The 13,410-nt window shown below is 39.1% G+C and overlaps 1 protein-coding gene across 2 annotated transcripts; it reads right to left on the bottom strand.

Annotated features, from left to right (window-relative positions):
- AGR2 (anterior gradient 2, protein disulphide isomerase family member) lies at positions 1-12,475 on the bottom strand. 2 transcript variants are annotated; one of them, XM_010357661.1, is made up of 8 exons: positions 12,296-12,475; positions 9,029-9,174; positions 8,691-8,754; positions 8,518-8,570; positions 7,094-7,167; positions 4,984-5,047; positions 2,280-2,363; positions 1-316 (listed from the first exon to the last, which is right to left on the bottom strand). In XM_010357661.1, the coding sequence occupies exons 2-8, from the start codon at positions 9,165-9,167 to the stop codon at positions 267-269; spliced, it is 528 nt and encodes a 175-aa protein (XP_010355963.1). In that variant the 5' UTR covers positions 9,168-9,174; positions 12,296-12,475; the 3' UTR covers positions 1-266. The 2 variants fall into 2 exon arrangements, with proteins under 2 accessions (XP_010355963.1, XP_010355965.1); XM_010357663.2 differs by having other exon boundaries at positions 12,314-12,467.
- Positions 12,476-13,410: the final 935 nt, after the last annotated feature.

The following is a 13,410-nucleotide window of genomic DNA, read 5'->3' on the forward strand; positions in this document are numbered from 1 at the left end:
TTGGAAAAAACAGAACACCCCCCAAAAGGATTTATTTTTTTAAGAAAATCATGGCTCACTATAGTAGTATACAATATTGCTTTCACACATGTACACTTGAAACCAGATTTCTAAAACTTGTTTTTCTTAAAAAATAGTTGTTGTAACATTAAACCATAACCTAATCAGTGTGTTCACTATGCTTCCACACTTGCCGGTCTTCTCACACTTCTTCTGGTTTCAAGTCTCAAGGCCTGACATAGACAGAAGGGCTTGTAGATTTTTCTTTACAATTCGGTCTTCAGCAACTTGAGAGCTTTCTTCATGTTGTCAAGCACTAATGGAGGATAAAAGCAGGAGAGTCAAGACACCGTCATACATTATATCGATATAATAACCCCAAACTTGGATGCTTAATTCATTATTTAATGGGGTGCTTTTTTTTGTGAGACAAGGTCTCACTCCTGCTCAGGCTGGCGTGCAGTGGCGCAATCTCCACTCAGTGCAACCTCTGCCTCCTGGGTTCAACTGATTCTTTAGCCTTAGCCTCCTGAGTAGCTGGGATTAGAGGTGTGCTTCACCATGCCCAGCTAATTTTTGTATTTTTTGGACAGACGGGGTTTTGGCCAGGCTGGTCTCGAACTCCTGAGCTCAAGTGATCCACACACCTTGACCTCCCAAAGTGCTGGGATTACAGGCGTGAGCCACTGTGCCCAGCCTGATAGGATGCTTTTTAATCATGAGGTGAATAATTGGTAATCTTATTGTAATTTAAAAACGTTATATGAAATGGCTTTTGTGACAATCTAGTTTTCTACTGTATTCATTCCTTCCCAGATCCTTCATCTCCAATCCTCACTTCCAAAATATTCCTTTAATAAGCTCTATCAGCAGAAAATAATTTTGGCTCATTTAGAAGTAAATTTAAATCACGTTTAAAAGCAATGTCTATTAGTAGGTGTGTGCATCTACTGTAAGTTGTTTTAGAAGTAGGGGAAATATAAATAATAGCAAATCAAGTGCTTTCTGCACATGAATTATTTAATCCTCATACAAACATGATTAGAACATTACGTATACATAATGAAACAGGCAGAGAGAGGCTGAGTAGCTTGCTCAAGGTCACACAGCTAACAAATAATGGAGCTACTGTTCTAGAGCCCTAACTCTGGGTCACTGTTTCTTCAACAGCAATTCATCAAAATGAGGTATGTGATCTACTAAAAATAAGATGTCCACGCGACAGGCACTGAACAGCTGCTTATTCACTCTTCCTACAAATATTTATTAAGTGCCTGTTCTACAAGGCATTGTGATATTACCTGTGTAGGACACCTGCCTTTAAAGAGCTTAGTCTTATTAAAATGTACGGTATTATCTCAAGAATGGCTGACACTACTTGGAATGTGCTTCCCCTGGTCCAACACACACTGGAAACGTTGCTAATGGACCACGATGATGATCTCTCCTGCTTCCTAGACATGGCCTCATTTCTCTTCACAAAATGACGTTCTACGTCAGCACTGGCTAATAGAAATTTCTGTGATGATGGAAATGTTCAGTGTCTGGGCATTGAGCACTTGGAATGTGGCTAGTGTGGAGAAATGAATTTCTAACTTTAACTTAAATAGCAACATGTGGTGAATGGTTAACATATGGACAGTGCAGTTCTAGGCAGCCACTACTAATTGATCAGAGTTGGTTCCTAGGATAAAACCCACTTTTCTTCCCAGAGGACTAATCAGATGTCACAGCTAGCTACAGCCTTGCATTGAGGTACCTCATCTGTCTTAAGTCAGTCTCTCTCTCTCTCTTCCATTCATGGCAACCACAGGGAAGGTGATTTTCTTGGCAATCATTTGGATCATCTTTCCTACTGATCTTTACATTGAACCTGAATTTAATTTTAAGCTGGACCGCACATTCTTTCACTTTTGTTATTTAAAAAGTTAAGACATGCAGATTATTACAATTATTACACTCAGTTCTGTGATAGGAGTGTGTGCTAGTGTACCTAACAGAAAACCTGAAAATCAGGTAATGTGGTCATAGAATTCTCCTAGAGAAAAAGATACCTAATCTAAATAATTCGTCTTCAATTGAGATTAAAAACAAACAAACCTGAGATGGAAAGAGAGTGTGATTTGCCTGAGGATGCAAGGCTAGTTAGGGTCAAACTGAGTCTGAGGCATCCCTAAGCCTAGCTCTCTCTCACCTCACCATGCAGCCCCTAGTCCCATCACTACAGCAATAAAAGTGTTCAACTCTTGGGCAACATCCAAATTGAAGGTAACACTTACACAGAGCTGTATCTGCAGGTTCGTAAGCATAGAGACGATTTGAATATCTTCCAGTGATATCAGCTCTAACTGTCAGAGATGGGTCTGCAAAGATAAACGAAGCAAAAGGGAATGGAATGGTTTGTTTTCAAAAAAACCTCTATTTAATGCCACGGGGAGCTGCAGTTCACGTATTCATGTCCCGTGAAGGAATGAAGTGTGTCTGCACTCACAGGAGCTCTGATCCATCCACTCTACTACCCAGCCCCTGGCAGTTAGCAGCAAATGCAGGGCTGGAAACATCAACAGCTGTGCAGTGCTATTTGTGGAAAATGTTATGAACCCTTCTGTTCTATCTGTGGCAACCTGAAAACAGATTAATATATATTTAGGGGTGACATGGTGTTTAGTTTTTTGGTGAAAACATTAACATTCTGTGCTGCAAAATTATTTTAAATTCTTGAAATGATTATGTTGTAGTTTACATGTTTCTAGATCATTGGAAACCCACATCCAATGCTAGTTTTCAAAAGTTTTTTTTTTTAATTAATAGAGGAATACAAGTCCTTAACAGCAAAGTTCAAATAAACATATAGTACCTTCACTATATTTTACTTTATTGTTAATTAACTGCATTTTTAAAAGTAGAGATTGGTCTTCTCTTATGTGTACATATATCCCTCTACATTTAAATCCATTTTGCCATGTTTTATATTTAACTTGAAGTGATCTAATTAATGAGAAAAAGGGGTATTTTAAAATTAAGATGCATCCGAAAGGGAAGCGTGAGGATACAGAGAGAACTGGAAACCTTGCCTTGAGAGACGTAATCGAAAGAACCTAGGACACGTGCCCTGAAAACGAGACAAGGAGGACATGTGAGAACCATCTGCATGTTTGCAAAGTCTGTCGCTGGTACTGGAGTGGGCAATCTGTCATTTCAGAATGTTGGACTAAGGCCAGACACATAAATTACAAGAAACAGATGTACATTTATTCACCAGATTTGAGACCGACCATACTTCTGTTTGGTGCAGAGGATACAAAGACACGGTCTAATCTTTGTAAGAAATTAACCTAAGAAGGGCCTTTTAAATACCCAACTAGCAGCTCACAACCCTGGCTGCACATTGGAATCATCTGGAGAACTGTAAACACTACGGATGCCTGCGTCCCACCCCCAGAGATTCTGACTTAATTGGTTTGAGGTGTGGCCTGGACAACTTGATCTTTAAAATCCTCCAGGTGATTCAAACATGTAGTCAGCGTGGCTGCTGCGGAGCTAGAAGAGCAAGCTGCCTTGGAGCTGGTTCTTAGGACTGAAGGAATTGAATGTGGGTTAAAATGCCCTTCCACAGGGATGCTGTAAAAAGAATTCCTATACAAGGTATGACTGGACAATCTATAAATTCCCTTTCACTGTTAGGATGCCAAATGTTCTAAATTCTAACAAAACTAAACCTATAAAATTAGTGCTTTAGTTCAGCCTTCCTTTTTTCTCTCGTTTTTCTTTGCCCCGCTTTATACATTCAGTGTAAACTTGAATGAACTACACAGGTGAATCATATGATTAGCTTGCGTTCTTGTAAGTGATAGATTTCATTATGGATTGTCCTTAAATCAGTATGACTTTGAACAAAGCCAAACTCAGTACAATCATCGAATAATTCAGCACATATTGATGGAGAGCCTACTGCAGGGTCATGTTGGGAATAGCATGGTGAGCAGAAATAGGTACAGTCCCTGCCATAGGGGCTTATAGTCCATGGTGGGATTTATTACATAACCACCCCCAAAATGCAAAATTATACCTGAGGAAAGTATGACTAAAAAGAGAGACATGGTGCCACAAGAGCATGTAGTAGGGATTTGACCGGGTCAATGAATGATGATGACTGGGGAGTTAATGATGTGAAATTGGGGGACAGAGAAGGAAGTGGGAAAAGCACATGAAAAAAGTACCAGTGGCAGGAAGGAGCATGTGGCTCCTTTCATTTCTTTTTCCCACTTCATATTCCTTTTTTTTTTTTTTTTTTTTGAGATGAAGTCTCGCTCTGTCGCGCAGGCTGGATTGCAGTGGTGCTATCTCGGCTCACTGCAACCTCCACCTCCCAGGTTCAAGCAATTCTCGTGCCTCAGCCTCCCAGGTAGCTGGAATTACAGGCTCCTGCAACCACGCCTGGCTAATTTTTTTGTATTTTTAGTAGAGATGGGGTTTCACCATGTTGGCCAGGCTGGTTTCAAACTCCTGACCTCAAGTGATGTGCTGGCCTCAGCCTCCCAAAGTGCTAGGATTACAGGCGTGAGCCACCCAGCCTTATTCCTAACTTTCTTAAAAATAATAATAAAAAATGTCAGATAGAAAAATCTAATACACAAAGTGAAAGTTTGCTGGGTTAAAAAATAAATATTTGCAGGCCTCTTGTATTCAGGAAATGTATCAATATGTTTAAATTGCGAATAGGGTGCTTATCAGATGTATCATAGCAGAAGATGAAAAGTTACAATTAGCACGTGAGAAAAGAAAGTGTTGTGTGGAAATAGGTAAAAGCTCACATTTTCTAAAGAAAATATGTTGTGGAACTTAAAGGAATGTCATACTCCTTGCTAGAGCTTAGTGATGACATGGGCCATGGCAAAGTGGCAAGGGACAGTGGGGAGGAGAGAAGGAAGATGGTAGCACTAGTATGAGCTTCCGAGTTATCTCATTGTCACTTCTACTTACCAACAAACATAATCCTGGGGACATACTGGCCATCAGGAGAAAGGTGTTTGTCAGTTGTTTCATACTAAGATAAAAAGAAAAACGTCTTTTAGTTTACTTTTCCTTTTCAGTCGTTCTCAAACTTGTTAATACAAGAATCCGTCCATTTCTGGCCAGGCATCTTACAATATCATAAGGTACCTCTCTTCCACAAAGAGTTTATTGTATAGATGAGGAGACAAGTTGCAAGCATGAAATAATAAATAAGATAGAGCAGAACATGAGATAAAGTGCTGAATGGATGTGATACAGAGCAAAAAAATTAAGGGAGAATTTGGAAGGAGTTATTGTGTTTGGGGAAGACATCTTGGATGAAATAAGAGTTTATTAAGGAAAAAAGCAGATGTAATTTCTAGAGAAATTACAGAAACAAATAACAGGATTTTCTTGAGTATTCATTTATCCATTTACCAATTTTTATTTAGAACTGTATTTAGCAAGGCACAGTGCTGATCTTTAATGAATGCACACTCTATTGAGAGATACAGGTAGGAAAATGAATATTGAGGACTCAGTGGGTGAAATGTTATGGTGTAGGATGTGCAGATTTGGTGGTTGCCTTGAGGAAGACATTTTGCCCAGAATGCAGATTCCACCCCGACTAGGACTTTCTGAAGTGGATAAGGAGGAATCTTTAAAAATGAACAGGAGTCAGTTATGTGGAAAAGAAAGACACTTCATGCAGGAGGAAGAGTATGGAGAGGACAGGCAGAGCATTTTCTTCTATGGCCAAGTGCTGGGGAAGGACTGAGTTAGGGGAATGCATGAGGGCAGTGGCGAGAAAAGGTGCCTAGAGCTGCTTCAGGGGCCAGCTTAGGAATGACTTTTCACACCTGCCATGGTGTTTTCCTTTGTTCAGAAATAGTTAAGAACCACTGGAGGGATGTTAGAAGAGACACTGTGACCCCAGTTTGGTCTGTAAAGCAACTACTCTGACAGCCGTGTGGGATTAGACAGGGTTTATCTTGTAGACTGGGAGCCATTTAGCAGTATTACAGTAAGCTAGGGAAAGTGAAAGAGGCTTACTAAAATAGTGGTCCTGAGTTTATAGAGAAGTGACTAATAGCAGGAATACTTGGAATTTAGAAGCACAGGGCTTACTGAATGCTGTAGGTGAGTAGGAGAGTCCAATCTAGCACAGTACCACTATCAATAAAATAGGGAATAGAGAAAGAAGAGCTATTGGAAAAGCGCAAACCAAGATGATTAATGTGCAGTGAGGAACATTCTGAGTTTAAGGTGATAATAAGATATCTGGAATATGGTTGGATAGACACGTTGGAAGTTGTTTCATGTTTGGGTAAGATGTAGGAATTATTAGTGTGTCAGAATTGATTAAAGGCAGTTGTAAATGAAGCTGTTCACTGAATACAACATATGGAAAGAGAAAAGGATCAAGTAGAGATTCATCATGTCACTCACATTAAGGAGTAGGAAGAGGAACCCATGGAAGAGAGGCAAGGAAGAACTACTGGTGTGAAGCGCTCTTTCAGGAAGCCAACCTGTGAAGAGGAAGGGCAGCGGGGCTCAAAAGGACATATGACTAGGTAGAGTCATTTTTTGTTGGCTTGCTTTTAGAGGGAAAATGAAATGTTTGTATACAGTAAAAAGAACTTGCCGAGACAGAAAGCTTGAGCACCATGAGGGGTGGTGATGGTGAAGTAAGGTGGGAATGCATAAAGCTAAAGCACGAGAGGCATGATTAGAGTTGGAAAGCCAGAGAGCCGTCTCTTCCTGAGAGGTGACCAGGATCAAGAATGGGTGTAGAGAAGCCAGGACTATAGAGGGATGGGCACAGCAAGTAACAAAAACCTTCTAGCAACAGAAAAATTCTGACTACAGGATAGAAGTTTCAGACAAACTGAGATGATTAATTACTAAATAAAAACAGACATGCCAAATGGATTGTTAACAAAATGAAATATCTTTTTTTCTCTCTAATCTATGAGATGGGATATTTGGAAGCAATCCCAGTTAATGCGGTATGACTAAGATGTACAGGAAAAATGAATCATCTATTTCAAGTAATGAGCCATAGAGAAATGTTAGTAATGATGAAAAGGAAACTTACAACCAGATTGAGGAGGACAAACTCCTCTGCCAATTTCTGGATTTCTTTATTTTCAGCAAACACTTTCTTTAAAGCTATAATACAAAGAAAAATCATTAAGCATCCATCTTAGCATTGGTTAAAAGCTTTGTTCTATTTTAATTTAAATTGCATTTTATTTATTTATTGAATTGCATTTTAAATACAATATTCTACTTTGGCCTTTTAGCAAATGATTAGTGAAGTAATATCTATGGCATTGACTACCTCTGCTTTTTATTCACTCATTCATCCATTCATTCATCCATTTATTTTTTCTCCAGCTCATATTTATTGAATGGCTGCCATGTGTTAAGCACTGTGTTATGCACTAGGGATAGTGCAGTTAAAAAAAAAAGAAAGAAAGAAAAAAAAAAAGCATTTTTTTTTCATAGAGCTCAAATACTTGTGTGGGAGACAAACCATAAACAAAGAAATAAGTAGATGATAATTTCAGGTAGAGATACGTGTACTTTGAAGAAAAATAAAGCAAAGGGTTTAAAAACTGTGAGCGGTCCAGGCAGATCTTCCTGAGGGGCTAACATTGAAGTGAGGGAGTGATCCATTTTGGGCTAGGCCACTGGGCAGGGGGAACTGCAAAGCAATAGCTGTGAGGTGGGAATGAGCTCAGATTTGGGAGGAACAGCATGAAGGCCAGGCTGGACAGAGTGAAGAAAGCAAGAGGAGAGTGGTAGGAGGGGAGAGATAGCCATTGGTCTGATCCTGTCAGGCTTATAGCTTGTGGTCAGGAATCCGGATTTAATTCTGTGATAAGAAGCCACTTGAGCACGTGAGTGATAGGATCTGATTTACGTCTACCAGCCTCACTCTGGCTTCTATGTGGACTTGGCTGTAGGGTGGCCAGTTAGGTGACTGTTATGGTAGTCTAGACAAGATCTGATCTTGGCTTGGACCAGGGCAGTAGCATGGAGGCCATAGGAAGTGGTTGGATTTGGGCTCAGTGCAAAATGCAAGTGTAGAGCCCCTTGTTGAAGAATTACTAAGGCTTTTAAGACAATGACAGCAGAGTTTAAACCAAGTGTGGGAACCTTCTAAGCTCGGGGCCCTGTGAGAGGGCACAGGCTTCATGCCTGTGGATCTGGGGCTGGTTTAAGGATATATTTTGAAGATAAAGCCAGTATTTGCTGGTATATTGAATGTGGACTGTAAGAGAAATCAAGAAGTTGAAGATGAATCCTAAAGCTAGTTTTTCAAAATGTGTACCAATGGTTATCACAAAACGTGGAGATATTTGAAGTCACTTTTAAATATGTTTTTACTATAGGAAATATTCTTTTTTTTTTTTTAATGCAACTGTGTTCTAAAGATACAAACATGAGTGATCTGAACCCTGGCCCTAAGGCTAAAAGCCTGTAAAGGAAATCATATTTAGGAGAACGAATTACCTTGACTGTGTGGGCATTCATCCAAGTGATGAATAATCATCAAGGGTTTGTTGCTTTAAAAGACAAAGAGAGATTAGACAAATTTTATTGAGTAAGATTTCACATATATCTAGATGTCACTAGGTGGTGCTCTTGAGAGCTTTGAGGGACCTCTGAGTAACCCTGATCTTTACCTTGTCTTGGATTTGTATAAAGCTTCTTCATATGTCTGAGTCCAGATGAGTTGGTCACCCCAACCTAGAATGAAATGAATCGGTATATTTGAAGCTTTTCTAAATTCAGACCCAAAGCTGTTGCAAAGCAATGGTAAAGACTGGGATAATAGACCTGATACTAAAGAAGAAGAAAAACCCCTGGAGAAAGTAGAAATAATTATAGACAATGATATATCTAGAAGGAACACAGCCCAAAATAACTTGGCACCAGGTTAGCACCAGGTTTAAGCACCAAGAGAGAGGAAATCTTTTCCAATTAAGTAGCAGTTGGAAGCCAACAAGAAGCTGACTCCTACCTCTGGAGAGGGTCTGGGGCAGTTTGGGTCGAGAGTCCTTTGTGTCCTTTTTAGCTCCAGGTTTGACTGTGGTATCTCTGGCCAGAGTGTAGGAGAGGGCCACAAGGAGCAAGAATGCTGACACTGAAATTTTCTCCATGGCAACTCTAGTATGGAAAACCAACCAAAATCAGTAAACAAAAATGAACTAGCAGTCTTCAGGGTCTGCAAGTTGCCCCACAACGGTGGAATATACCAGAAACTGAGGCTCTGCTGAGACAGGACATATGAGATTGGAGTAAACAGCTCTGTTCCATGGGATTTTCCTAAGAATACAGGTGGTCTTTGACTTACAATCGAGTAATGTTCCAATAAACCCACTGTTAGCTGAAAATATTGTAAGTCAAAATGCATTCAGAGTAGTCTCCCTTTCCCAGGGTTTTACTTTCTGAGGTTTCAGCTGTCCACGGTCAACTGCATCCAAAATAGGTGAGCACAGTGCAATAAGATATTTTGAGAGAGAGAGCAAATTCACCTAACTTTTGTTATAAGATACTGTTGTAATTGTTCTGTTTTATTATTAGCTCTTGTTAATCTCTTATTGTGCTTAATTTATAATTTCAACTTTATCATAGATATGTATGTATAGGAAAAAACATAGCATATGTAGTGTTTGGTACTAATCTGCGGTTTCAGGCATCCCCTGAGGGTTATGGACCATAACCCCCACAGATAATTGGGGAATTACTGTAATACACCTAACCTAATGATCACCACAGCTGAACCTACCTTATATGTGCTCAGAACACTCACATTAGCTTGCGGTTGGGAAAAGACATCCAACACAAAGCCCATTTTATAGTAAAGTGTTGAATATCTCAAGGAATTTTTATGAATACTGTATTGGAAGTAAAAACCAGAGTGGTTATATGGATACTCGAAATACAGTTTCTACTGAATGTGTATTGCTTTTGCACCATCATAAAAAAAAATTAAGTCAAACTACTGTAAGTTGGGACTGTCTGTATATAGTATGGATAGCTGTCTATTGATCTACATAGATACAGACAAAAAGATAAAGATCTCTATAGCTATAGAGTTATCTATATAGATATACATCTATATAGAAATAATATAGTTATATTTTAAGAATATAGATGTACGTACTCTAGTAGCTAAGGAAATTTACATTTACTTTTTTTGGAGACAAGGTCTCACTGTGTTGCCCAGGCTGGAGTGCAGTGGCACAATCTTGGCTCACTGCAACCTCCACCTTCTGGGTTCAAGTGATCCTCCCTCCTCAGCCTCCCAAGGAGCTAGGACTATAGGCAGGTGCCCCCATACTTGGCTATGTTTTTGTATTTTTTAGTAGAGATGGCGTTTTGTCATGTTGCCCAGGCTGGTCTCAAATTCCTGACTTCAAGTGATCCTCCTGCCTTGGCCTCCCAAAGTGCTGGGATTACAGGAGTGAGCCACCACACCTAGCCGATATCTTAGTTAAATTACTTTTTCTTTCTGGTATTCCACAGTTGATTCCCAGGAAAAACTAAAGCCTATGAACAGGAAAATAAATGACAAGATAACTTTAGTGAGTGAGGAGGAGGGGGAGGGAGCAAAGTGAGTTCCTCTAGCAAGTCACTAAGGTTGTCCACGGGGCTGTAACATGGAAGGCTGGAGATTTGGGATTCTGATAAAACCAAACACTGAAAGTGCTAAAAAGGAAATATGAAACCACAGCACCTAACTCTAGTATTGGTGAATGGTTCTGAATGAAGTCAAATAAACTCTGCAAGGAATGACTATTGTTAAGTGGGAAGTTTTTCATCATCTAATATCTTGAGTGGAAACCTTTGCTAAGCATTACCTGATTTTTTTTTAATGGTGTTGCTAAGTTACCAGATCGAAATGTCATTTTGTATTTAACTGACCAATTATTAACTAATTCATAGTACATAAGCACAAAATGTCTTACTCAGAAAAGATGTAAGCAAAAATCAGGGGTATACTTTGTTCATCTTCTATACCCATAAAGATGTGGAAATGCCAATAACTTTTGTCTTCTAGAGTTCTGCAAAAACAACCTAAGTGTACACTGTAAGTCAACAATGCTCAGCCTTCTTTGTATAAAGACTTCTCTTTAATGTTAAAAAAAATCAAGAACTTTTACATGAGAATAATTATACTTTTAGAATACTGGTTGGTTCAGAAACATAATGGCAAATAACTTCTTTGAATCTACCAACAAATATTTGATTTTGTCTTTTATTTATAACAGCATCTATGTGTATTCTAAAAAATAGTAAATTGATGGTAAAGCATTTTTATTTACTTAGCCCATTTACAATTCTTGTTTTACAAGTAGCTATTAGGACCTTGCAATATCTCCAAAGATTACAGGTTGGAACTATTGATATATTGCTTGTGTTTTACGGCAGGATGACTCAAGGAAGGCTAATATAACTCCTGCTGTACAAACATCCTGCTCTGAGGTGACTTTCTGTGATTCACTCCACTGGGTTTTTGTAATATGAATAGATTCTGCTCTGCAAATTTCCTGCATAAACCACCTCAAAACACAATTCCAACTATGGAAAATATTGATAATTTGGAGACACACAGACACACACACATATAGGAACACACACACACACACACTATGTGAAGCCAGCACTTTTTACTCGTCACCATATCCCTGTCTTCTCATCTTTAGCAAAGAGTGCACTTGCAAGACATTTTAGTGTCCGTGTTTGTAAATGCTTCAGGAAAGCAACCAGCCCTCTCCTTTAACAGCCTATCCCATGAATTTAAAGATTGCAGAGGCAACAAGAATGTCTTTGCACCAAAAAGAGAAAGAAAACTGTTTTCTGATTTGCAATAATATATTCCAAGCGGACAATCCGGGCTGAGGTGTCATAGTGGAGATGCCTACAGGGCTTTGCTTTTAGCCTGTGGGAAAGAAAGCTTTAGATGGTGACAGACGAAAATCCCTGGACCCTGTCCCAGGCTTGAAAAATCCTAGGATTCACCTACTCTTGGAAATTTTGTTTCCCAAAGGAGAAAGCCTTTCTCTGAACTAACTCAGGAACGTCACACTGTGCCAGCTCTAGCCAAAGAAAGGCCCCAGTAAGCCTTTGGTGGAAATTCCATATTTCCCTTCCACATTCTACTTCATTGCCCTTGGAAACTTGCAGTTCTCTGTTGCTTGATTGCCTACAACTTTATATAGCAATCAGAGGCCAAAATTCACTCCAGCAAGTGCCCATCTAAAGCTGCTGTCAGGAGCCTTACCTGGATTTCCTCACCCACCTGTCTTGTGTGAGCCGGCGGCTAGGATGCGGTCCAAGCTTCTGAGTGTGCCAGCACAGCTGAGTCTCTATTTATGCACCAGGGCACACCTCAGTCCCACCCACTAGTGTTGCATTTACTTGTTGCTAACTCAGAAACGAACCTTCTTTTTCCCAAATGATTATCTTCCCTGGGTTAAAGAGTTCCTTGTTTTTAAAAATAACATTGCAAAAGTAGGCTTTTCAGTATACATGCTTTTAACTATTTGTGAAGTGTATTGTTAAGAGGTTTTGAAACGATGGGCAGAGTGCCAAATCCAGGTAGACTTTGAATGAAGACATTTGATTTGCCTGAAGGCTGATTTGTCTTTATGTGATTGGACGGAGTTTGTAGTTTGTAGATTTTTTTTTTTCTGCCCCGTGGGCAGATTGCCTTTATTTACTTGAAAACACTCAAGAGATGATTCACAATTCTGATCCTCACAGTCACATAACCTGCCATACTCCATTATGATAAAAAATTATTTTCTACAATACTTCCCCACTCCTGTCAAAAAAATGCACCCTAACTTCTGCAGGTATGAAAAAAATACAAATCAAGTAACCCATGTAATATTTCAAAACTGAGGAAGTATTGGAAAAAAAACAGCCTAATACTGTGAGCTTGTAATAACTACCTTGCCATTGAATATATGCAGCAACTTCCTTCCACAGAGTTCAAAGGTATTTCACAGATAATTTCTTACTTAAAGGCAAACTTTCCTGCTATGCAAGCAGGAAGCCATTTACTCCATTTTTTTAGACCTAAAAAGTAAGATCTGCAACTAATTTTTTTTCCACTCAAGATTATTTAATTACTCCCTGAAGATTTTAAAACTGGAATTTAAATTTTCTGTCAGAAAATGTTAATCCTGTATTTTGTTCATGAAGTTGCGTGCAGTCTTTAAAATCTCAGAATGGAGAAAATTTTAACAGCAGAAAGTTAATGAATGGGATGCAAGCCCTATATAAATGACTTTTTAAAATGAGTTAAGGTCATAATATTTCAAAAACATTTGCAAGTATGTATATTTTTCCAATAAATCCTTGAATTCTGTGGGCAAAATTTTGATTCTCCAA

This window comes from Rhinopithecus roxellana, chromosome 6 (assembly GCF_007565055.1).
Source record: "Rhinopithecus roxellana isolate Shanxi Qingling chromosome 6, ASM756505v1, whole genome shotgun sequence".
In the NCBI taxonomy this organism is placed as follows: domain Eukaryota; kingdom Metazoa; phylum Chordata; class Mammalia; order Primates; family Cercopithecidae; genus Rhinopithecus; species Rhinopithecus roxellana.